Source organism: Parus major, chromosome 1 (assembly GCF_001522545.3).
Source record: "Parus major isolate Abel chromosome 1, Parus_major1.1, whole genome shotgun sequence".
Classification (NCBI taxonomy): domain Eukaryota; kingdom Metazoa; phylum Chordata; class Aves; order Passeriformes; family Paridae; genus Parus; species Parus major.
The window spans coordinates 84,109,391-84,135,181 of record NC_031768.1 but is presented as its reverse complement, the minus strand read 5'-3'; the positions used below and the strand labels follow the sequence as shown (position 1 = coordinate 84,135,181).

Sequence of the window (25,791 nt, the reverse complement as noted above, 5' to 3'; positions counted from 1 at the left end):
TAGAGGAGCTCTCTCTATTTTCCTTTTAGGCGCTGTGCTCTCAGCAGTGATGTGGGCTGAATTAGAAGTTTGCTCCCATACCACTGTTATCCAAAGGGACACAATGCTTCCACCTTTGAACATGTTCTGATCCTCTTGTAAGCCTCCCTACTGCAGTCCTCAGCAGTCCTCAAGAACTCCAGAACCTTCCATTCTCCCTTAGGACCCATGAAGCCTCTTGTTTTGCAAGTTCACTTGGCACATTGGAAGATGCCTCTGGCTGGATTTATGCTTAGTGACAGCTCCAATCTGAACAGGCTTCCCTTTGTTATTTTAGGAATATTTTCCTAGTTAATACCCTTCTTTTACAACACTCCAAAGTTGGGCTGACATTCAACTACTTCATGTTGGCCACCTTATTATACATTTTGCACACCAAATTGCTTCTAAATGTAGGTTACTAGAAATAATTTGTTAGTAAAATACACGAGAGAGCACATGTGTTGGTCAGGTTTCTTTTCTTTCCTTTTCTTGAATTCTTTATGATAAAGAACAACTGGGTCTCAAATGCCGTATTATTCCTTTTATGTGTCACAGACAACCTACCACTTTGTATGTTGAGGGCATGGTGTTTGTCCAGGGACCATCCTCCAAGTTTGGAAGCATCAATTTCATAACCCTGAAGCACAGCTGTCCTCTTCTCCCACAGGATTAAGTCTGGACAGGATTCATACTCATAACCTACTGAAACTGTGAACAAGAGAGAAACAAAAGACTTCTTAGATTAGTAACCCAGAAATGCAGTGCCAGCACAGAGTCACAACTGAGCAGGGGTAAGAGCATTTCTACAGAAAATTGCTGATTTAATTGAAAATGTCATCATCATAACCCACAATTCTAATTTTTTTCTCTTAAAAGACTATCCTGCACTTAAAAAGATCAATGCCACTGTAGATGTTTGGCAAATGTGCTAAAAATTTAAAAGACACTGTTTTAATAACATATTTTAAAAAAATGGATATTAGAATTGGGACTTGATCTCTGTGAGTCCCTTCCAACTCAGGATATTCTATGATTTGAGAGTGTAAACCACTGCTGGACTCTCAGATAGGAGAATTTTACTCCTATCTATTTTCTTTGATCAAAGAGTACATGCCAGGAACTTGGTCTTGATCATCATCTTTCTTAGAAGGGAAAGACTTGTGCAATTCATGCATGGGGCAGGGAGTCACTCAGAGGCAGCAGTCTCAGCCAGGTTGACTTGTGGTCATTGTTAATGTCCAAAGTTTGCTTGCCATGATGTCTAATCAGAGCCTTTCAGGAGTAACTCTGCTGAACACTCTGGAGTTGCTTAAAATTATGTTAGCAGAAGGAAAATCATGTTTTTGACAGAACAATGATTCCTTTACAATTTTCTCAGAAGAAGCAGGACCATTTTCATTGGTCTGCTTTTCTTCTAATCTTTATAGCTGAAGCAGAGCAGAACTGCAAGTTCCACACAAATGAAAAGCAATTACATAGATCTTTTTTTTTTTCTTACTAGATAGAAAAATGTCTGATCCTCCAAGTTTACCAGCCTCTTTGAAAAGTGCTGAGTGCTGAGAGAATTCAGGATTCGCTATCAAACATAGCCTTTTGCAGATTGTATCAGAAAGAGATGCAAGTTTGGATATGAAAGGTCAATATTTTCCACTATTCTGGAGGTGGGAATTATTGAAGGCATGAATGCTGATGTCTTCAGACCCTCTTGGGAACTCTGGAGCTGCAGAGCTGTTTCATGGAATACACCAGGGCCCACTGGTGATCTAGCATCTTATAGAGCATGCACACAGAGTCCTTTGGGACTACCAGGACACATTTCTCAGTGTGGTTTCCAAACTCGGTAAGGCTCAGCAAGGTGTATCATCCAGCCTGCTCAAGGCAGACAAACCTGAGTGAGATGAGGAAGGCACCTATTCTTATTCCTGGAAAACCAGGCATCCTGCAACTCCTCTAAAAAGACTTATCTTCAGTTGAGCTATGAGGCATCAGTGAACCATCCTTCTGTCAAAAGGAGCTGTATTTGCTAATTTGGGATCTCTCCCATTTGCTGATATAATTTCCTGACAGCCTGAAAGGTCTAGTCTAGACTCAGTTGAAGATCTGTAACCATGTCCACTGGGTGTTGACAGCTGGGAAGCAATCACTGCATTACCTCTGCTCACTAAACACCCAGTATGGGATGGCATTCTTGAATGGGTAACGAAGGGGAAACTAAGATTAAACCAGTCCTGAAGGTCAGCTACAAGGAACAGTGGAAATGAGGGCTCTGTTCTAGGGATTTCTTTCAAAGCAGTGGTGACAGTTTTTGGATATAGGTGAGAGACAGTGAAATGCTTCTAGTCGCAGTTAATTCCTTCTGTATGAATACAATGGGAGCAGCTCGGGATGTACGTGCTGGGCCATGAGCCAGAGAATAGATTAGTATTTGTACTCTGTCCTTGGAAGTGTTGAAGGCCAGGTTGGATGGGGCTCTGGGCAACCTAATCTAATGGGTGGCAGCCCTGCCCATGACTGGGACATTGGAACGAAATGTCCCAGTCTTTAACATCCCTTTCAACCCAAACTATTCTGTGATTCGTCTGCTGGGGAATGAGTGCTGCAGCAAATCTGAAAGGACCATTTCCTGTGTCTGCAGTCAGACCATACTGATCTAGGACAAGGTCTATCACTGCCACTTGGCTGCTTCTAAAAGGAGGCACAAACCCTGGAGTCACTTACCGAAGGCTTCTGAGAGCCCATACACCTTCTGGCTGTAGACATCTGTCTTGTCCCAGATGAAATAGTAGGACAGGTCTGGAGCTGCTGCAAACCACTTTCTGAAGAGGCGTCCCTCGACAGCCACCATGAGATGGACTTTCATGAGGTTGAAGGGGATGGTGGGGTGGGTCATGCTGATCCGCAGCACTGATTTGTAGCCAGCTGTGCGACTGCTCAGGTAACTCACTTTTATTTTACTGCCAGAAACGTTAATCTCCTCTTGTAGAGCCTGTGGAAAAGCAATCCATGAGGTGTTAAATCAGCAGAGAGCAGACAGGAAAAGGCAGTGAAGCTGTAATTTATCAAACACACCTGTATAAAAGCTCTGGCAGGCATGTCTAAAAAGGCACCTAGTAGGCATCAAGTATGAAATCATATATGTAACTTATTTCTGGAAGCTAAGGAATGCCTCCCACATCCTCCATCTCTGTTACATAGGATGACACAAGAACAAAGTGTCACATTAAGTCTGTTTACAAAGGGACTCATTTTTAAAAGGAGTACCAGGACCCATGGAGAAAAGAGCCTGGGATCTCAGATAATTACTGCCCATTAGTTTAGTTTCCATTTTCTGTCTTTCATCATCATAGGTTTTAGAGGCCTCTAATTTTTGTCTCCTGGCTTCCTTTTACCAGTAAAATATCATGCCCTACTTGGCCTTAAGGATGTTTCCTGGTCCTGAGCATAACATGCAATTTTCTCTAAGACATGAGTGAATCCTGATTCCACTCTCCCGCCTCTGACTTACCCATCTCTCCTTTGAAACTGCTCCTCTCCTACCTCCCCTCTGACCCTCTGACTGGGACAGTTATCTAACAGGTACCCATTACAGTACAAAACTTCAGGAAAGACTGAAGAAACATCAGGAAAAGATTTTTCTGCTTTGAGAACAGAGAATTCTCAATAAAAATGGGGTTTTCAGCTTTTTTTTAATGGAGAAATGCTTGGAAAATTTATGGAAAGTGATACAAGTATATCCCTGTCACTGTGCTGGTATTTCCATGCAAAATGCTAATAAAAAAATCTTAGGAGAAAAAAAAAAAAAAGTCACGTTCAAGAAAACTTCACTCTTGATTAAGCACCCAACCTGGACATTTTTGGCACAAGTCAGCAACCTCTGGAGAAGATTGGAAAATGAAGGTAGAAGCTTATCAGTGAGCTGGAAAGCCTGGTCTGCTAATGGGATGTGTTAAAAGGTCACAGCTGGCACAGTTCTCTCCTGTGCCACTTCTGAAGTTCTTCAGTGAGCTGGACCCTAAATGAGCTTGGAAAATACTTCCCTAGCAATAATAATCTTCCTGAATTTTAAAGGCAAGGAAGCTTGAAGACAGGTGGGTCAAGAGATACACCCATCAGGAAAGGATCACACCTATCACAGTGAGATCCTTGGGAGGTCCTGTGCAAGGCCAGAAGCTGGACTCAAGGGTCCTTATGGTTCCCTTCCCACTCAGGAGATTCTGGGATTCCATGATCCTTGTGCCTTCAAAGTTATGTCATTCCTACACCCAGGTGCTTCTATGTGGGAGCAGCAAACTTCCCTGGTATAGTGAGTTTCTCAACTCTTACAGGTTTTCTGGTTAGTGTTATCAAAATTGACAAATCTTATAATCTGCCCCCCAAAAACACCTCTTCTGAGATGTTATCTGAGGCCCAACACTTTTTCAAGTGATAACTAAAAGACTGAGTGTTGCAGCACTTGAAAATGGACACATCCAGCAGTTAAAGCCCTATTCCACTGTGCTCATAAATATTTACCTTCTCTAATGCAGTCTTTTTAATTTACATATCTCAATGCTTGGGAGGCTGAAATATGACAGAACTGGGAAAACCCAGGATTTGAAAAATACATTTTATGAGATCAGCAACAAGCTGGATGGGGACCAGGCTCAACCAGAGACCAGCTGAGCCAAACTGAAGTAAAGGTAGTCCTTAAGATCAATTATGTAACCTCATTAGGATAAAAACAGACAAAATAATTATTGTGGAGATACTATTTGGAAAGTCTGTTTCAGATCCTTGTCAAAAGTAATTATTTCTCTTTGTCCCAATCTATCTCTGCTGTCTACCACTCCAAAGAAAAGGTCAACTCAATGCTGCCAAGGCACTGAGCAGCACAAGGGGCTGTGTTTAAAGGTTTCTGCTTGAAGAGAGGGTTCAAATAATAATACAGGTGATTAAAAATATATTTATAGTTTGTAAATGGTGACAAACTAGCAACAAAACATAGCACTGGTAGGGGGGTATATAATTCAGTAGGATATCAGTGAGAGAAAAGGGGAAAAACGAGCTTTGAAATAATCTGAATGTGCTACAAGTAACAAGCTAAATTGTGCCTTTATTTCTATTTGATAATTGCTACTTGGTCCAGTCACATTCATGTGCTGTGACTGCAGGCCTTGAGAAAGACTCTTAGAGTTTATCCCAGACTAACCAGTATAATCTGCTCTTTTAAAGAGGTCCTGCCATGAGGCTGGGCAGGCAGAAGAGCTGCTTCTTCAGGCTTACTGGGGATTTACACAGGGTAGCAATTTTCACTGTCATGTTCTCTTGGCTCTGTGGTGTTGATCTGTTCTTGTCTTAGTAGCAATTTTTCTACTCTTTGCATGAGACAAGGTAGAAAATCTTGTTTCTGTGTGTTGGAATTACACATATCTCTTACAGCTACTCTTCAGTCTACCAGCAGACAGGCAAGGAACAGTCAGTGTATTTTTATTTTTTTTTTTGTAAGATGCTCAGAGAGAATTTTAAAAAGGGAAAACATTTAGAGTCTGATTCAGGGACCTTAACATAGACATGCAGTGCTTTTGAAATGTTTTATGGTATCCAAAAGTTCTGCAAGGGTATGACAACTCTGACATGGACCTTTCTGACATCTCTGCCTTTCTGAAGCTACAGCTGGACACCTGAAGGGACACTTCAGGGCATCTTGAATGGCCTCAAATCTGTCTATAGGCACCTGAATCAAATATTAAAAATGCACTACTATGTTTTTGAATGCATCCAGGTAGAGAGCACTGCATTTATTTCTGCATTATTTTGTTGGAGCTCATGAGGTTCTTGTCTACCCACTTGCCAAAATCTCTTTACCAGCCCTGATATCTGCTTGTCATCTCCTCCCAGCTATGTGCTCACACCTTTTATATTTAACATTTCCCTGCTGAGAACTGTGTATTATAAAATACAGCTGCAGGAATGGACAGCTAAGTTATTTCTTATTGTAGGTACATCCAGTATAGAAATGAAAAGTAGTCCATTTCTGAAATGCAGTACAGTCAGAACTCTGCTACAAATCAGATTCTCTTGTAAACTGTACCACAAACTCTGCTAACCTTCACCTGTCAATATTTGAGGTGGAATATTGATTTACAGGTTTTTGCTCAGACATATGGCACACAGAAAAGCATCATGTACAGGATTCATCTTCTTTCAACTTAGGAACCTAAGTTAGGTGTCTCCTCTGAACTGCTCTTTTAGGTCTTGCCTACAACTAACACCATACACAGAAAGACTCTTTAGAAGGCTGGTGCTGCTTTGTAAACTTAAAAGTGGGATTCAATTCCAGTTTAACCATGTAAATCCAGATGTGAACTTATAAATATGCTCATGTGAAGTAGGCATGTAAACATCAATTTTAGTCAGTGCAATCTAACTGATACCATTGGTGAGAACCAGAAAGCTCCAGGGTGGTCAGCTTAAATGATGTGTAGGCTCCACTGATGTACTGATTAGATTTCTGTCTGCTTAAATGGGAGCTTGGATATTTGGCACCTACCCAGACAACTGCATATGAACTCCTTATAATATCAAAATTAATCTTTCTTATGTATTAGACTCCATAACTACAGGTGTCTAGTGGGATTTGAGATGTCCAAGTGATCTGCTGTTCACAAGGATTCAGAACACTGACAGTGGGATCATTCTGGATCGGCAGCTGGAAGCCAAGCAGGGTATCATCAGGACATTTCAAATGGAACTAAATATCTTCAATGACGGTGGTAAAACACTGGCACAGGTTGCCCAGAGAGATGGTAGCTGCCCCATCCCTGGAAACATTCAAAGCCAGGTTGGATGGGGCTCTGAGTAGCCTGGTCTACTGGAAGGTGTTTGTGGTACTAAGTAATGACTGAGGTTATGATCATAGTTGCGCTGTATCAGACATTTGCTTTTTCCCAGGTAGCACTTGACCATTACTTTTCATGGTGTTTGTTTATTTAATAAAAAGATGTGGAAAACAAGATTCTGAACCAAGAATTTATAACATGGAGGACTTTACAAGATACAGGACTTAATGAGTAATTATGCTGGGACAAACATGGTGATGGTAATTGGAAATTAGTGTGAGAAAGGATCATAAGACTTGGTCCAGAGGGAAAGGTAAAGACACCACTAGCTTTATTTGTTGCTGGGTTTAGCACCTGGTTTATTAAAATTAGAAGGTATAAAGTTACTTCTTTCCTCATTAATGGTACTGCAACCCCAATGGAGTCACGCCGGAAGCACACAATTTGTCTCTACACTTGTTATTATTTCCACCTTGGCAGATTATTGTCACTAAAAGCAATACTCAGGACATGCTGAACACTGGCATATAAAATCCAGAGAACAACATGTCCAAGATAGCAAAGGTTGAATACTGCTACATTCATATGTTTCAACAGAATTAGTGTTTTTAAGGAAAATTGATATTTTGGTTCTTTGGACTATTCAGTTTAAAACACAGCTTTCCATTTGACAAAACAGTTTGAAGGCACAGTGGATTGTTAAGGTTCTTTATCTGACTCATGCTTCCTCAAAAAAAAAAAAGGAAAATGGGGAAGAGAAATTAAAGGTAACCCTCTCACCCTGCTCATCTATTCCAAATGTCATGAAATGTAATAAAACTGACAAGCTCTGCAGGCAGGCCTCTTCTCAGCCATCTGCTGGCTGACTGCATGTCTCAGCAGCTGTGTAGAATGGGGGGGATGTGACTTCCAGCCATGAGGAAGTTCACTCCAACACTCCACCAGCAAGGTTCATAGTGCCTAGTGGTGGAATTTGCTCCTGAACAGTAGACAGGCATCAGAGCAGAGGAAGGCCATCAGCCTGGTGTACTGGTTATGTTGAATGCCAAAGGGCTGACCAAGGGCTTGTTGTCAGTCACACAAGGGTCCCAGCTCACGTGCTGTCAGTCACAAGTGCTTTGCCTCAATCTCTCAGGGATAAGAGAAATCTGGTAAAGCAAGTGCTTGGGAGTGAGTGCTCCTGTCAAAAGTCTGAAAAATGGGATAACAAATGAGGAATGTTTATTGTTAGGAAGGCGGGAGAATAGTTGCATTTGTGTTGCTCAAAGCTGTCAAAAGAAGCACAAAAACAAGATGGGGATGAGGAGGCACTGGCAGAGATTGCCCAGAGAAATTGTGGATGTCCCAATCCCAATTCAATGCCAGTGTGGACAAGGCCCTGATCAACCCGGTCTAATGGAGGGTGTCCCTGCCTATGGCAAGGGGGTTGGAAACACATAATCTTTAAGGTCCCTCCCAACCCAAACCATGTTACCATTTTATGATTTATTGCCCCTCAACTCAGACTGTTCATACCTGGATTTCAGGAACAATAGGACCTTTCTCTGAGCAGGAAGTTGCAAAAGCAGTGAGTGGAGATGGAGAGACCACAGGGTTGGGCCTGGCGAAGTTACTGAGGTCACAGCTTGGGATCTCATTCTCTTCGTGCCTCATGACTATGGTTTCCATCACAAAGAAGCGATCCCACGGCAACCACAGCGTGTGCTCCTGGGTGATGAAGGGAGCCCGCTCAAAGTGCAGGATAATGGAGATTCCACCAATGGTAACCAGATCAAAGCTGTTTTAAGAGATTCAATACAAAATTAGTGCAAGCACTACCCCATCTGTTTGCATCAACTCCCTAGCAAGGACTCCAGAAAAATAACTGCAAGAAATATCATCAATCTTATTTTATGAACTTAAAATCTGCAGCCCAAATAGGCTTTACCTGAGTAACAGCAAGTTTCAGAGGCAGGAGTCGAAGCTCAGCTTCTTTGCACATTGTCCTCATGTATATTAGAATCATACCCATCTCTTTTTGGAAACATGTTTTTCTTTGTTGGTGCTTTTCTACAACCAGCATATTTTGGCCATACAAACACATTTTATTTTTTTAAAAAAGTAGTTATTATCCAAACAAATGCACGGATTGGATCAATTCAGATGATGAAATAAACTATTTGGAAAATGGTTTCTCTGACACATGCCCATTTAAATTGTCTTGACTCATATATAATATAATTGTCTGACTAATGCCTAATGCAACCAAGGGAACACAGAGAGCCCAGTCATGGACTGAGCCTAGTCTACTAGAAATACAGTGCAGGGTGTCTATGTGTCACAGTACTCAGCACATCATCTTTTTTGACTCTTTAGCATTTCGAGCAGATGAATCACTGCCTGTGGTCTCTGACTTCACCCTAAGCTACCTCTAGCCAAGTGGCTTTTTTGCCTGTTTTAGTGTTGGATAACAGACAGCCTGCCAGAGCTGTGTGAGAAAATGTTACCTTGATAAGGAAAATTCATCCTCTGGATGTAAAGATGTTGGGATAAGGTTCTGGTGGTTTTCTTAGTTTTTTACTTTAACTTCACATCTTGTCACAGAGGGAGATTTTAACAACTACCACTGGGATATATCTACTATGCATAGACCCAAAGAAGAGGTGTTAAGCAAGAAAGGAAAGGATTTCAATAGAAACTGAAGACCTCTTGTTTTTGCTCCTTTGTGTTTTTCTCACTGTCTCTTTGGTTGCAATGCCAAACATGTGCTTCAGGCAAAGAAAGTTTTCTCATCCCTGCTTCTCACTTTCATGCTTGGTTACTGCTGTATGACACTCTCACTGAGAGTTTATGCATGTGATCAGGCTTACTGGTTTCAGTAAAGCTGCTCATGTGCTTAAAGAGCTATGAGCTTAAATGCTTCTCTGCATGAGAACTGGGATCTGAAACACTCTGATTGCCCAAAGCCAGACTTGATGCACCTTGTAAATATGTAGTAAGAAAGAAGGTGAAAAAAGTATCTAAAATTATTTTTTAAAATTAATTGTGAGACTTTCAAATTGGGTGCAAAAATCCCAGAGGGGCAACAATGGGCATGAACTATTTCTAAAAAACATCTTTGTCAAGCAATTTTTTGGGGGAACCTTTTTTATTTCATGGCTGATGCACTGAGGTACAATTTAGGAAACAGAATTATGACAAGACGGTTATTTATTAAAGAATGTTGAATTGAGTCCATGAGAGGAAGTAGAAAGCACTTCAAAAAGCCAAAGCCATGTTTATTCTACCACTTGAGTTGGGGCATCATGTTCCCAGACCTATGGAGCTTGGCTTGCAGCAGCCTGAGGAGTAACTTGCTGGTCCCTGCCAGCAAAGCTGCACAACGTTTGTACCCTGATGTGAATGTTTTTAACAGTCAATTAGCATTTGGCAAGTCCTTCTGCTGGGAGGAAGATGCTTGCTCTGCATGGATCCCTGCACTGAATGGGCCAACAGGAGGGAAGAAATAAACATTACAAATGATGCTCAACAAGTTTTTAGGCAAGTTGGAAGAGGTTTTATTTGCAAACACCTCTGTTTCATCCCTTTGGGCTTCACTGAGCCTGTATCAGGGATGAGGATCTGCTGGGGGGAAATACCTGGCCTCTCCTGCATCCCCAAAACAGGATACAGAAGGGAAAGCACCACCTCCGTGTCAGGCTCCAGCAGCTGTGAAAACAGAACCATGCAGTATTTTTCAGCAGGCAGTGTTGCTCACAAGCTGGTTTTCCCAGAGTCCCAGGGTGCAGTTTTCAAGTTACCTTGATGAACTGAACAAAAAGTAAACCCAAAACCAAACAGAAAAAAAAACCCCAGAAAACACCTCCCAGTTTCCCTCAGTGAAATTAAATTTAACAAAAGGAAAACTGTCCTGGGATTGAAGGAACGAGACAATTTTATTTCTGTTTTTGCTTCTCATCTCTGATGTAGTTTTTATCACTCTGTAAAAACCATACTTGTACAGTTGTTTTGTTGTTTTTTTTTTAAAGACTCAGGAGAGATGAGCTGAAGGATGAAATTATCTATTTATCCAAAGCAGGCTCAAAAAATAAAAACTCCACAGGAAAGTGTAACCCTTTCTCATCTCTTTTCTCTGGAAGTTCATGTTTCTGGTATTTCTGAGAAAGCTATGCCAAAGCTGCTGAATGCAATATGGAAAAAGTCTGGAGACTTTCTTGCCGTTTTATCAACACTGTTCCTACAATGCAGGGATACTGAGGACTTGCAGCCTCTCTAAACTACCACTTTAATCAAATCTAAAGCTTTATTTAAAAATATAGTTTATAATCCAGTACTGATACTTTGAACTGTCAGCTAACTTTGCTTTACAGAGAAATGCATACAAAAGAGTAGTTTGAAAGTTGTCACTTTATATTCATGCCTTGTTATATAAACAAAGTCTCTGTTGCAGTAATTAGGCTAAAAACACATGCAAGCCTTGAAGTTATAAAAGTTTTGCTCAGTCTAAGTAATGTGACTTAAACAGGACCAGGGTTTCACTATTCCAGTCTCTATCTGAGCAATGTAATAGGAGACCTAAAATGAGCCCTCTTGCAGAGATGAAAAATTTAGTTCACTTTAATTCTAAAACTGAAATTTTACTTACTCATTTGGAAACTTTATCATGCCAAAAAGAAACCCCAAAACCCCCACACCTGGAGCAACAAAATCAGCTTAGGAACCAATCTAGCTAAACTGATGCAATTGTATCTTTAAATTTCCTTACTTTAAAACCCCAGTTATTTCCCTGCTATCAGTAAACTGATTTGCTAAATCAATTTAAGCCAACTCAGTGCACACTTTCAAGAATAGATATTCCTATGGTGAAGATGCCAAAAAATAACCCTGCTGAGTTTTATGCAGTTATCTCATGACCCCTGGAACAGGGTTACTACTTGTATGTGCGCTCCCATTTATTCTCCAAACCAGAATGACACTAAAGATGGGAGAGATGGCCCAGTACGACTGTGCCCTGCTCTGGACTGGGAATGCATGCAGCCTGATACTGTAGGTCAGGAGAACCTGCTTCTTGTCTAAGAGCATCAATTTCTTAAAACAAAATTGACTCAATGACATGAAAACTTTGCTGTACAAAAGCTGATGAGATGTCATGCTCTATTAAAAAAAAATACTCAAACCCATAAAAAAAGTTAGTAGAAACTGGAATAGCATGAATTCTTTACATGATTTTGAAAATGCTTTACAAATATTATTAAATAAATACTGTAACAATCAGTAAGGAAGGCAACACCCTTTCACAGGCTAGTTCACTGGCCTGGGGAGGTCAAGAGATGCATGTAATGGTACCCACCAAATTTGCAGAGAGGCTGGGATTAGAAATTAGGGGTGTCTGACAACATTTTCTGTCCTGACAAATTTTAGCTTGAATGGTCACAAACAGTTCAAGATAATTTACAGACCACTGAGGAAGTCACTGGACTTAAGGACAGATTTCATGGGACTTTGAGCAACCTGGTCTAGTGGAAGTTGTCCCTGCTCATGGCAGGGGAGTTGTAATTGGATGATCTTTAATGTGGCTTCCAACCCGAACCATTCCATGGTTCTATGGACTTTGGTGTTCTTTAAGTTGTCCATTTATGGACAAGTGGTTTTTGTCTATAGAGTGCCTACAGAGTACACAGATGCACTGATGTGCCTGTTCATTTGAGAAAGTACCTGCATATATCCCTTAGCTAAATTGGAAGATACACTCATTATTCTGGAGGCTCAGCACTGCAATTGAACAATTTCTTTGATGTTTGTGCACCAGGTTTCTGTAGAAGCAGATTGACTTGAGAGGAAGGTGAAGAAAGTGAAATCAGAAGAGCTGACACCACAGAGTCTGAGGTTACACTGACCCCCACCAGCTGCCTACAGAAATCACAGCTTTAGGATGAATCCCACTTGGTCACAGATTCCTTGCTCTGAGACAGCTGATCTCTGTCATTTTTATCACTTAGAGCTGAGTGTCTGTTGGGGGCTGAGTCAGCAAACTGCACCCCGGAGCTCCTTGAAAATAATTTAGCTTCTGGAGGCTGGCAGCCACTCCAAGGAGTCCACCAAAGCCTGGTGGAGCATACTGATTCTCTGGCTGCATTGCTTTCTGCCCTGTGGCCCTGCTCAGCTGGACCTTGGGAAGGACATAGCATGGAAGGAGCATCCCCTGCTTGAACTGGCAGTAGAAGTAGATTTATATCAGGAGGGTTTACCTTTCACCACTCAAGTATCAGGAATAAATACATGCTTGAATATTACAAAGGTTGGGAGCCTGGAAAGCAGCAATCACCTCCATGCTCTGTCCCTTTAGCTTACATGTTTTCTGGCTAGAGGTCCAGTTTACTATAAGGCCCCTCTGTGCTAGGTACCACACAACTGCAAAGCAAAGAGATGGTTTCTTTCCTCAGTTTACTTGTAATCTAAATGAATGGTTACACACATGTTGGGTGTTGTACACATACAAGGAAAGAGACAGAACATAAGGTTATGACAGGCATTGTTGTCCAGGAATCTTTTAGTCATATTTATTTGTTCTACTGGACACAGATTTTGTGCTGGTCCATACACAGCAAGCTGATCATGATAGTGTGGTTTGGATCCCACTTCTCCACAAAGTACATTCAGTAAGGTTGTCAGAGGTACCCTTAAGCAGAAATATTCAAATTTTCTCCTTTTTGCAGTAATGTGCAAGGTACTGGCAATAAGACACCAGCTCCAGGGGTGTCCTTTTCCTGGAATGGCTCTTTATCATCTGCATTTTAATGTCATAACATTGAAGAGTTGGAGCATCACTTGGAAAACCTCCCAGTCTCCATCAGTGTTACAGTAGGTGTAAGCATCCCTGAGTGTGAATAGGACAGCATCAAGCACACGTTGCCAGCACGTGTTCCTCTTCTTCATTACAATTCTATTTCTCCAGCCAACTCAAATGAAAGTTGTGGATTGGAGAGGTGCTAAAATCCATAAATCCTCTCCCAAGTGCTAGTGGTTAGTAGTTAATACATAGAGCATATGCAGCTGGAACCCCTTGTGTTATGTTTTTGTCCTTAAAAGAAAGGGAGCCAATTAACACTGACAAAGAAAAATAAGATGAAAGACATTCCCAATTTGCACTGCTTTTGTTTTGGTTGAGCATGATTGCTCAGATTTTGCTTCTAACACAACCGTAATCTTAATGGATTCCTCCTAAACATTTCAATATGAATTAGCAAGAATAGACCTGCTGGGAACAGAAGATATCTTTTTTTTTATATGCATGGGCACCACATTGCCAAATTGCTGGCTAAGATTCTAGGTGATATCACAAAGTTACTAATAATAAAGAAGAATAGGATAGGATAGGATAGGATAGGATAGGATAGGATAGGATAGGATAGGATAGGATAGGATAGAATTAGAACAGAACAGAACAGAATAGAATAGAATAGAATAGAATAGAATAGAATAGAATAGAATAGAATAGAATAGAATAGAATAGAATAGGCTATTCATTTGTATTCATTTGTTAGGGAAGTACGAGGATCATCAAGTTCAGCTGCCTTACCAGTTCAGGGCTTATCAAATCAAATCATGTTATTAAGCACTTTGTCCAAATGTCTCTTAAACACTGACAGGCTTGGAGCGTCAAACATTTTTAGGAGTGCTGATACTACATTTGGTGCAGGTAGCTTGGTGTTCAACTGCAGTGTGAGCTGCAGGTTGAGCTCCCTGGGGGGTGGGAGGCCAAGCCAAAGCCTAAGGCAAGAGGCAGGGAACTGCTGAGTGCCCATGTGGAGACACAACAGGACCTAAAGGATGACTCCAGACTTTCCTATGCTTAAGACTGCAAGGGGATAAAAGCCCAGAGTTTCCTTTGTCTGGGGTCCCTCCTTGCAGGCACCAGCTTGGGCTGTTATTTTGTTATTTAGTTATTGCACCAAGATTAAATTGTTTAAGGGATCTGGATATCTGAGACACTGCTATGAGAACCCTGGGGTCAAGCAGGTAGGGAGCCCTGGTGTGGCTGTGAGTGTGGGATGTGGCTACAAAGGGGACTCAGTCCCAGCTCAGATGGTGAGAGTGTGACTGACAGAGTGGCTTCTGGATGCTTGGATAGGGAAGTTTCCTTAACTGGAAGCCTGTTCCAGTGTTTGAGCAACCTTTCAGTCAAGAAATGTTTCTTCATGGCCAGTCTAAACCTCTCCTAGTGCAGTTTTGAACCATTTCCATGAGTCCTACCCGTGGATACCAAGAAGATGAGCTCAGCACTTCTCTCTCCACATCCCCTCCTCGGGAAGCTGTAGGAAGCAATGAGGTCACCCTTCAAGTCTCCTTTTCTCAGAACTGGAGAAGCTCAGAGTCTTCAGATGATGCTCACAGGATATTTCTTCCAGCCCTGTCACCATTTTCTTGCTCTCCTCTGGACACACTAAGGAACCTGAACACTTTTCTTAAATTGTGGGACCCAGGACTGTACACAGGATTCTGGGTCAGGCTGCACCAACACTGGATACAGCAGGACAACCACCTTTTTGACTGTCTGGTCATGCTGTATTTGATACACCACAGGATGGGGTTTTCCCACTTGGCTGCCATGTCACACTGCTCTAACAGCTTCTGTTCAGCTGCTGCTGGCCAGCACCCCCAGATCCCTGCCTGCAGGGCTGCTCTCCAGCCACTCCTCTCCCAGTTTCTACTTGTGCCTGGTGTTACTCTGTTCCAAGTGCAGAAAATCCAACATTTTGACTTTTTAAAAATCATCCCATTCATCACAGACCAATGGCTCCAACCTATCTAGATCCCTCTGGAAGGTCTCTCGTCCCTCAGGAGCATCAAGAGCACCTCCCAGTTTGGTACCATCAGCATCCTGCTAATGGTGAATTCAACTCCTGCATCTAGGCTGTTGATAAATACTTTGAACAAGACTGGCCCTGGAATTGAACAGCAAGGAACAGCACTGGGGACCAGTCACCAGCTAGATGTAGCCCTGAAACAACCAACAATAATGCACCAACACCTTCAAAAGGCATCAATAATAAATGTGCTTTTGGAAGGAGTGTCTCTTTAGTGGTCATGGCAATAATGCTGACTGAACACTGTAGACATCCTACCTGCCATCTTGTCTGCTGACTGTGTATCCAAACAGGGGATTGTTGACAAAACTGATGTTCACTCCAACTAGAGGCGTCCCGTCTGCTGTCATCACCTGGCCTCGAATCACACATGCATGTCTGCAAGAAGTAGAAAAACGATAAGAAATAATAAGTCCTTTTGACAAATGCAGTTGTCTCCTCTGTTGATATGGCTGGCAATTCCTATGGGTTAGAAAGCCAAGGCCTTTATAACCTGTAAAGCTGGAGGCCATGCAGTATGTTTTGATGGTGGGATGCTACCCTTGAAGGCCTTCTCAGGCATTATGTAAAAACTTTTGATACTCAAAGTGAAGTTTAAAATTACCCTACTATACAAAAGAAACTGCTCCAGCATATACTTAATGAAGTATAAACTTCTGTACAACTCACAACATCACACTGGAATTTCAGAATCATAGAATCCCCTGAGATGGAAGGGACTCATGATGATCACTCAGCCCAGCTCCTGGCACCACATAGAACAGCCCTCAAATTGTACCACATTCCTAAAAGTGTTGCCCAAACACTTCTGCAACTCTGGCAGGCTTGGTGTAATGACACTCCCTCAGGAGCCTGTTCCAGCACACAACTACCCCTCAGAGTGAAGAACCTTTTCCTAAAAGCCAGCAATGTCTTAACAGTATCACTCTAATTAAACGCAAGGTGCACTTTAAAATAAAAGAGAACAGAAAATTACCATGCAGTACATGGACATATTTAAGGCACAAAACCTGCTGAAGATCCTGGCCAAGGCTTGGCAGTTCATTTCTTTCCCATTTGGGAAAACCATGACAGATAATTTGCCAGGTTCAGAAAGCCTCCTTACAATCTGCCTGGGGAGCTGAGCACATTAATAGGACAGGTTTTTTCTTCCCAAGTTTGGTAGATTGCACCATTTTATAGGCTACATCTATTCCAACTACTCTGTGATCTGTAATATGCTCTTTTATCTAAGGATTTCAAGAATCTTTACAGGATCTTTACAAACACTGATTAATACAGCCAGATTGGTATTTTACAGAGAGGAAATAAAACATGGAATGATTTTCAGTTGTCCAAGGTCAGTCAGAAAACCTGCAGTAAAGCCAAAGACAAATTTTCTCGGTTCTCATTCCAAAGTCTGTTTCCAGACTTCTAAGTCATTACTACATTGCTACCTTTGGAGCTTCCCATAAAGACAAAACATCACATGTCTTTGAGAGTGTCTGAACCCAATTTTTGGCTGAAGGTAACTATTTTTCTGAGCAGCAACAGCAAATTGTAGTGTCAGTGTGCTAACGTGACCCAATGAATAATTTTCCTAACTGCTGTCCTGCTGGAGAGCAGAGATTGAAAGCCAATGTTTCTCCAGGTGCAGAACCAGATCTCAGCTAGAGTAAATCATCCCAGCTGCACTTCAATGGAGTAATGGTGCTTTGCTGGTTCACTGAGGCAAAGGATGATTTCTGCAATGTTTTGGAAAGATGATTTCACAAACACAGATCATTAGGGAAAGAGCCAGTTATTTTCTTACAGTCCACCTAAAAATCTGAGATTGTATAATGCAAGGAGATAAAATATAATTTCTATTTAATAAAGGCTGCACAATTTTTACATTCCACAGTACAAAAAACAGACCATTTGCCAGGGAGTCTTAAACTAAATTCCAGATGATCTAAATGGAGAGCTCCAATATTATCAAAAATTACCCTAGAGATGCCAAAATGTGTCTGCAATCTAGGATGTGACTATATTCATATATAATTTTGGAATAGGTCACAGGAAAATTAGACACTGGAAATGATTTTTATGTCACTGAGTTTTCTCTGACATATCATTACTGACTTCCCAGGAGTTATGTAGGAAAAAATTTGGACTAAGTTTGTAGCTAATAATCTTACAATCCTACAATGGCTTGGGCTGGAAGGGACATTAAAGATCACATAGTTCCAATCTGCTTGCCTTCCACTACACTGGTTTACTCAGAGTGCCATCTAACAGGCCTTTGAACATTTTCAGGGATAGGGCTAATGGGGGGAATAATATCCTTAATACCTCCATTACTTCTGCCATTAAGGGCTCTAACTCATCTTTCCATATACAGCAACTGGAAAACAGTAATCCAATACAGTATTATGAATGTTACTCTCTAACACACAGGTAGAGCATAACTCAAAAGGCTCATGATGCCATGGAGTATGCTTGGAAAAAGTCAATGCTTGGAATAACCCCAATAAAGTCAACAGGTCACCATCTGCAGTGCAATTTTTGCGTAAAGTCAATGTGTCTGAGCACATCTCTGAGCCAACAGCAGAACCTAGTCTTTCTCTTCCCAGATTTTTCATGATCTGCTCTACTCTTCCCTATCTTCTTTTCCATCCTTCAGAGAGACCAGATGATGGGTTTGAAACTGACTTCTCTCAGTTTCTCATCAAATGGGCTGCACATTTTGTGGAAGACAAGGAATCACTGCAAACTGTTTCATGAATACTAAGACCTGAGTACAAAGGAATTGGTGTTCTGTACCACGTATTCAAGTAAGCACTACAACTACTAATGTTTTAAAATAGTAAGAACAAGATCGTACATTTCTGTGAACCCAAGAAGAACACTTCCAGCTGTTCTTTTTTCTTCCAAGAGGTCAAGGCAAGTAAAGGAAAAAAAGATAGTGCAGGTCTAGTGCAGTGTAGTCTCTCCTGCTGCCCTACACACATGTCCAGGCAGTTTTAAAGCTTAAGTAACAGTGAAAGCAGATTGGCCTAGACCCTCAGCCCAGTAAATGGGGGATGTGCTTTATATCCACAAGCACCTGCTCCATTACATATCATTGACAACTATTTCCACAACAGGCACCAGCAGAAGGTGGACAAACAAAGAGCTTCCTCTCACCTTGGCAGCTGTAGCAAATGCATTTGACACCCCACCTTTGGACTTTTGGGACTTAGTTCCCACCCTGGCTGATGCTTCCCAGCACTCATTCAACTCCATAGCACACCTATGTGCTCACGGACTTGGAGGCAGTCTCTTCTCAGAGAAGCAGCTCATCAGCAAACCCAGCTGCATGCCCCACCCTCCTGAGGACTATAACCATTGCTTCATTTCCATGCTTTAAGGATACATGTTACCACTTAGGGGGCATCATTCCCAACCCACAGTGATAAAAAGAAGCAGGAGCAGGATGCATGAATCTGAACCCATTTAAAAGAGGTAGAGATGGAAACTGGAGGAAAACTTAAGCCCAGACTATTCCTTGTGAGTCTTGAATCTTCTCCTTCCCTGGATGATAAAATTTGCCCCAGTTGAATAAAACACAGTGCACTGGAAGCAGCTGGCTTCTCTAGTGTCAACATGCCCTTTCTGGAGGCAAGATTGAGCATCTACAATGCCCCAAGCCCCCCAGGAACCTGGTTAATGCTAATTTAGTCAACTATTTCCTTCAGTTGACCTTGGTCTAAATGCAATTACCCTGCAAAGAAGTTAAGTGGTACTGCTAAGATGCTCAGCTCTGCTAGAAGGTCTCAAAATACATTTACATAAAATTATCTCTTATGTTAATAGAAGAGATTTATTCCATCAGTCCAGGCCTGCTAGTTCAGAGTGTTTTCTGCAGTTGAACAAAATTCAATTTCTTGTAGCCTGAGCCTCATCTTTTCATTAAATTATTAATAGATTCCACCTATTGCCTCTGGTTTTTGGTTTGTTTTTGTTCGCTTGTTTTGTTTCCTTCACTACTGTTACATGACGCTATATGGATTCTTGTTTTACAAGGAAAAGCAGTCTCCATTTTTCCTTTTCTTTAATTAGACTTTTCCATTTTAATTTTTTTATTTGTCCATAAAAACTTGCTTGAAAGAACAAATAATTGTCAAAACGCTATTTACTATGCCAGATGGTGTATCAAAAAATTTTACACCCTTGCTTTGTGAAGTTATCCTTTATTCGCAAGAAAATTAAATTAAGTCTTTCTGGTAAGATCTGGGCCACAGCGGCAAAACAGACAGGGGTACACTGATGCCTTTATGTTCCTATTGCTCATAGACAAATAAAGTTTGACAGACTGTCAACAAAATTCAAGCAGACCAAACCAGCCTTAGAACAGAAGCTAGAAAAGCAAATTCCACAAAAGCCATTTTACCTCATGGGAGCACAATAAAGACTTGTCTTTAATACTAACTCTGATCCAGTGTCTCACAACCTAGACATTGGTCTTTCCAACACACTTTACTCACAGATGTTTTCTGGTGACACTGTGCTTGGCATTTGGAAATAAGGGAAAAATACTGCTTCTCTTAAGCATTTTTCACTGTAAGAAGAAAATTCCATGCATCCTAAATCCCACTTTTTCTGAAAGAAATGTACATTCTTTCCTTGACTGAGGATAGACGCCATGGGAAATCTCACTCCAATTAATTTTTGTCGCTTCTCAAAATACTTCCAACATACCTCACTGGACTTTCTTGTTTAAAGGTTTCAATGTGTGAAAATGGTTATCATGACTGCTTAGCCATCCTTAGCCAAGTTATTAATAATAAATATCTTAATTTAACATTATAAATCTCTTTGAACTTACCACTTCCACATTTTATCGGCATCTGTAAATATACACACAAATATATAGGATTTATCCTTCAGCTTGGGATAAAACTTCAGCTCCAGATAAAACAGAGCTCCATAGAAAAAAAGTCCAGAAAGTTATAGTTCATTGGGAGGAATGTTATTAATGAAAAATAATCTCAACAGCCTTTCTGTGTAACACCAGTCATGTCAGCTGGTCTGTTTGTCTCTTTACTGCACCTGCAAAATAACAGTCCCCTCCTCACAGAGACATAAGAGGAATAATTGTAATCTGATAATCCCTTGCATAGGGATTTTTACATTCTCATGGCACTCATTTGTGATCTGCTCAGTGTGATAAGTGCCTAGAAGTACACACGTGCTACAATCTCTTGTCTTTAGCCTTGGCTGTGGCCTTTCTGCTTGAGAGTAAGAGAGGATAAAGCAAAATGTACCTTGTCCATTTTGGGTTGAATGTACCTGTCTAATGTTAAACAACCTCAGGGCAGTCTTGTACCAGGATAGACAGAGCACTTGGTAGGATGCCAGGTAAAAGCTAAGGGCATCATGATCAAACACACAGACTCAGAGAAAATGCTTGAGCTGGCAGATGAAGGACAAAAGAAGAGGGAAGATCAGAACATAGAGACGTTCAAGTTCATTGCTTGTGGCAGCATTTCCCTCAAAAGCTGTCTGCAAAAACAGCCCTGCCCACTTGCCTCTTAACTGTGGAGAAAAACCTCCTGACAGTCTTTCCTTGAACTGAGTCAATCTGTCTGGCTTTTTTAGTTCAGTTTAGTTGTAAGAAAAGCTCAAAGTCAAAACCTATGTACTGTTCTTAGCTGCCATCTGAATTAAGGAATTAAGGTAAGGAAAAAAGAATGTAAATTATCCTTCTGAAGGTCTCCCTGTTAAAAAGAAAAAAGGCAGACTTATATAGGAAATGAAAATTGAAGAGCAGTCATCCAGAAAGACACCCAGACCATCACGGACAGCACAAGCGAGTTTCTGAAAGGGTTTGGCATATGTTGGGCAGCTGGGATACAATCCTACTGGATTTAGGAGGGCTGGATGCAATGGGACATGGAATAATAGTTCTAAACTAAAAGAGGATTGATTCACACCAGATTTAAGGAAGAAGTTTATGATAAGGATGGCAAACCACTGGCATAGGCTGCATGGAGAGGTCATAGCTGCCCCATCCCAGGAAACATTCAAGGTCAAGTTGATGGGGCTTTGAGCAACCTGATAGAAGATGTCCCTACTCATGGTAGGGGCTAGATGGCCTCTAAAGGTCCCTTTCACCCCAAAATATCCTATGATTCTAAATAACTGATTAGGCTTATCCAAGGAGTCTGCACTAAGGGAGGCACCAGAATGCCAGTGTCAATGTGACAGAGGGAATAAATGCATTAACGTTTGACCATATCCCAAATGGGGACCTGCTAAGTGGCACTGACAGACATGGCTCGTAAGAGATCCTGCCATTCTGCTTTGTGAGCTGCTGATGGAACAGGGACCCTGGAGAAGGAGGATGGGTCACAAAGAACAAAGTTTTTAAGAGCTCTGAACAGAATCAGTAAAAGAAAGTCAATTCTAAGTTGTCTGCAGCAAGAAACTGCACCTGCTCTGTTTGTTTAACCTACTCAGTGAAGATACTTGAAAGGTCTCATTTATGAAGGATCAGGAGATGCTGATGATTATGTGGGCATGGTCCTTAGCTGTAAACCTTTTGCAAGGTTTCTTCTACAGTATTTAGATATTCTATGAAAGACACAGCAAAGCCAAGTGAATGAAAAACTCCAGCGAAAACCCATTGCTTAAACTGCCTGAAGAAGGACAGGGGAAAAAGCCATATAATGCTCAGATACTTTTATAATGTGGTTAATGAAGTTGGTATTTGAAGTCAAAAAAGAAGTGCTTATTAATCAATATTTATAATAACATCTCTAGATGCAGATTTTATTCTTACTGCCTCTTTAGATCTGTTCTAACTTGACAGTATCAAACCAGCAGTCTTCATCTGGTATTTGGTTTATATATATATATATATATATATAAGGGCTTGGTTTTGTGACCAATTGCTTTTCAGGCTTCCCACTGTATGTGCCTGACTCCATTCTGCTCAGTGAAGACATATAAACTGATGGTTCTTCATGAAAAAGATTATGGACAACATCTTTTTTCAGCAGTGTTAGTGGCTGCCAGTTGTAGCTCCTCCAAAAGGTATCTTTATTGCATGACAGCTTGGTAATAAAATGTAGTATCTTTTGAGGACCACCAACCACTTCTAGAAACTCTGTAAACATTGCTTTCACAAGAATTCCCTATTGGCTCCATTCTTGAAAGAATCAAGCCCTTACTGCTTTGAAAACTTCTCACAGGAATTGAACATTATTCACCTTCTTGATGTGTGTCCTTTCTCTTTATGACAGCACAATCTTCCTCTCTGATCTGCCAAGCAATCTGGCCACTCTTGGAAAGAGATGCCACTCCTGCCATCCAGAGCATCTTGTGTCTCTATGCCTCATTGACTCACTATTTTTACCCTCAAGATTTCTCAGCTGAGCTATAATGGTAAGGTGGGAGGGTAAAGGATATGGGAAAGCTACTCAGCAGAGGAAAAGATGCTGATGACGGCTGTGAAATTGTAAAACTGGCTCCAACTGTTTAAATTAAAGTATTTTAGAACAGAGTTTTATAGGAAATGCAATGCATTATAAGGTTGGACTGTGCTTTACTGCAAAGTTTCAGTGAAGAATCCTTTTACTCACAATGTGATTGACTAATGCTTTAGGAGTTGATGACTCTCTCCATTTTTCCAGTAAACCAAAGAAACACTCTCTTGCTTTGCATTAGATATCAAAGAAACAGAATCACACTCATATTTTTTTAGGTCTGTACAATCCAAATCAAATGGCCTGTAGTATATAAGGTGCAAGATAATTTTTCCACCTAATACTGAATTATGCTTATTTCATGATTTTTCAGAAGTCATTTTATAGCCATTATTTCTATGAGAGATAAAGACTTTATGCTGCAATAACTTTCAGAGATGAATAGTGTATTCATGTCAAGTCTTCACTAAAAATGTCTGCAAAACTTAGAAGTTCTGTATTATTACAGTATTTTACATCTGGTATTTATTTTGTAAGCTCTGGCCACATGTTCAGCTCTGCAGAACAACAGGAATAAATGGACTGCCTTTCATTGAATCTCAGGCACCGCAAAAACAAAACTCAGCAGAAGAGGAGGAAAAATACATTATTTCCAGGTTAATTACAGAATGATCTCGCTTTTGATTATCATAGGGAAAGTTCTTTAACTACACATAAGCTGTCTGATAGATTTGAAACGATCAAAAGGAGTTAGGAAAAAAATGTCCAATAAAATATAAAAGATTTTATGTTTTGGATTATAAAACTGCTTTTTTATATAGGAAGTTTTAACCAACTTAGCAAATAAATGTCAGGATTTAGCAAATAACAGGACAGACTCTTCCTGTTAGGCAGCTTTTTTCAGAGGAAAGTAACTTAAGTACTGAATAAATATTAATCAAATATCTATGTGGAGATCCAAGAGAATGCATCAACACCTACACCATAGTTTAGAGTCCTAAATTGAGTGCATCAGTACCTTTGTTATCTGGGAGGTACTTAAATCTCAAGCCTTCAAAACTTGTAAGCATGAAAAAAGCTGAGCTGTTTTCTGCGCACTCCAAGAGCTCCTTGGGACACAGGTATCACCTGAGACCTTTTACTTCCAGGTGCAGGATGGTGCAGTGTTTCTATCAGCAGCCTTGCTGGGCTCTGGAAGCATGCCCAAATAACACTAGGAAGATCCTACTCCTTCCTTTGTGCTTGGTCATAAAAATAATGTTTTAAAAATATTTTTTAAAAACTACAGTCCAGTTTCTCTAGTGATTGTACACAGGACTTAAAAAATTACAGAATCATTAAGGTTGGACAAGACTTCGAAGATCATTGAGTTCAACCAAATTCCTCACAGTTACAAAAAGGAATAGAATTCCATCATGGTTACACTATCTATGTTATGGAAAAGAACATAAACAGAGACAGGAGCTTTGCTTTCATGAAGTCCTGCAGATACAAATTCCACAAAGTTTATGTAAGTAGCTGCATATACTGCATAAATTTACTATATGGGAATAATGTTATGCCAGAGGGAAAACATTGGAAAAAAAAATAAGCCCTGTACATAGGAAAGGTAAACTTTAAATTTTAAATTTTCAAAGTATGCTTTGCTCTTAATCCCTCTTGAAGGGATTAATTATTAAAATAAAAAACAGTAAACTTTAAAAAATTCCTTGTTATTCTGTATTTCAAAAAGCTATGACTTGTACCTAACTAGGAGTTCAATTAAGTAGAAAGCACTGAAAGAAGAATGATGACTTTGGAAGACAATAATGCTGGGAAGAAGAGGGTTTGAAGACTTGCTGTGTTAGCTTGATTTAAAATACGGAAAAACATGACCTTGCTTCCATCAATGTAGGTACCATGCTGTGCCATGAGCACTCACCCTCAGAACATTGGATGCAGTGCTATCTCTATGACATAGTTTTAAACAGATGCAGCATTCCAAGCTGTCCTAACCTAACCATGGTGCTGCTGTGCTCCCTAAGCTCCTGCATTGCTTCTGAGTGTCTGCGTTCAGTGGGTGGATCCGACCCACAGAATTTCCTGCAGCTGAAGGGAACTGCATCTGCCTGCAGCCATGGGCTGAACTAGTCAGTTCAGGAGAAATCATCAGGATAAAGCTACACCTGATAAGTTTTGGTTCTTTGACCTCTAACTTTGTCTTTAACTAAAGAAGTGTTTTTCATGTTGCTGTATAAAAGTTACACTTTTCTTGATGGAAAAATGCAGAAAAGACAGAGCACCTTGGTTTCCTTGGGAAGAAACCTCAGAAAGATCTGCTGGGGTGAACCACAGCCCGCCATGAATGGGACAAAATGTATGAAAAGAAAAGATGCTTTGAGCATATTCATAGAATCAGAGAACAGTTTGTGTCGGAAGGGACATAAAAGATCATCCAGTTCTAACCCCACTGCCATGGGAAGGGACACCTACCACAAGATCAGATTGCTCAGACCTAACCTGGAATAGTTCTAGGGGTAGGGCAGACACAGCTTCTTTGGGCAAATTCCCTCAAGGATACTAAGAAAACATAGCAATATTCTTCTAAATCATTTAGGACTGACCCGATGGACTATCAAAACATTCTGAAGAAACATTTTGATCCTGCCCTATTTTCTTAGCTCTTCTTTGCCCATG

The 25,791-nt window shown here is 40.7% G+C and overlaps 1 protein-coding gene across 7 annotated transcripts in view; it reads right to left on the bottom strand.

The window, feature by feature from the left end:
* TENM4 (teneurin transmembrane protein 4) overlaps positions 1-25,791 on the bottom strand; it is a 591,710-nt gene that overhangs the window by 62,777 nt on the left and 503,142 nt on the right. For all 7 annotated transcript variants that reach the window (XM_015638720.3, XM_015638758.3, XM_015638767.3 and 4 more), the window contains 4 exons: positions 15,944-16,063; positions 8,355-8,616; positions 2,740-3,007; positions 586-729 (listed from right to left, as the gene is read on the bottom strand). In XM_015638720.3, the coding sequence (XP_015494206.1) occupies positions 586-729; positions 2,740-3,007; positions 8,355-8,616; positions 15,944-16,063 (794 nt within the window). The remainder of the gene's footprint in view (positions 1-585; positions 730-2,739; positions 3,008-8,354; positions 8,617-15,943; positions 16,064-25,791) is intronic.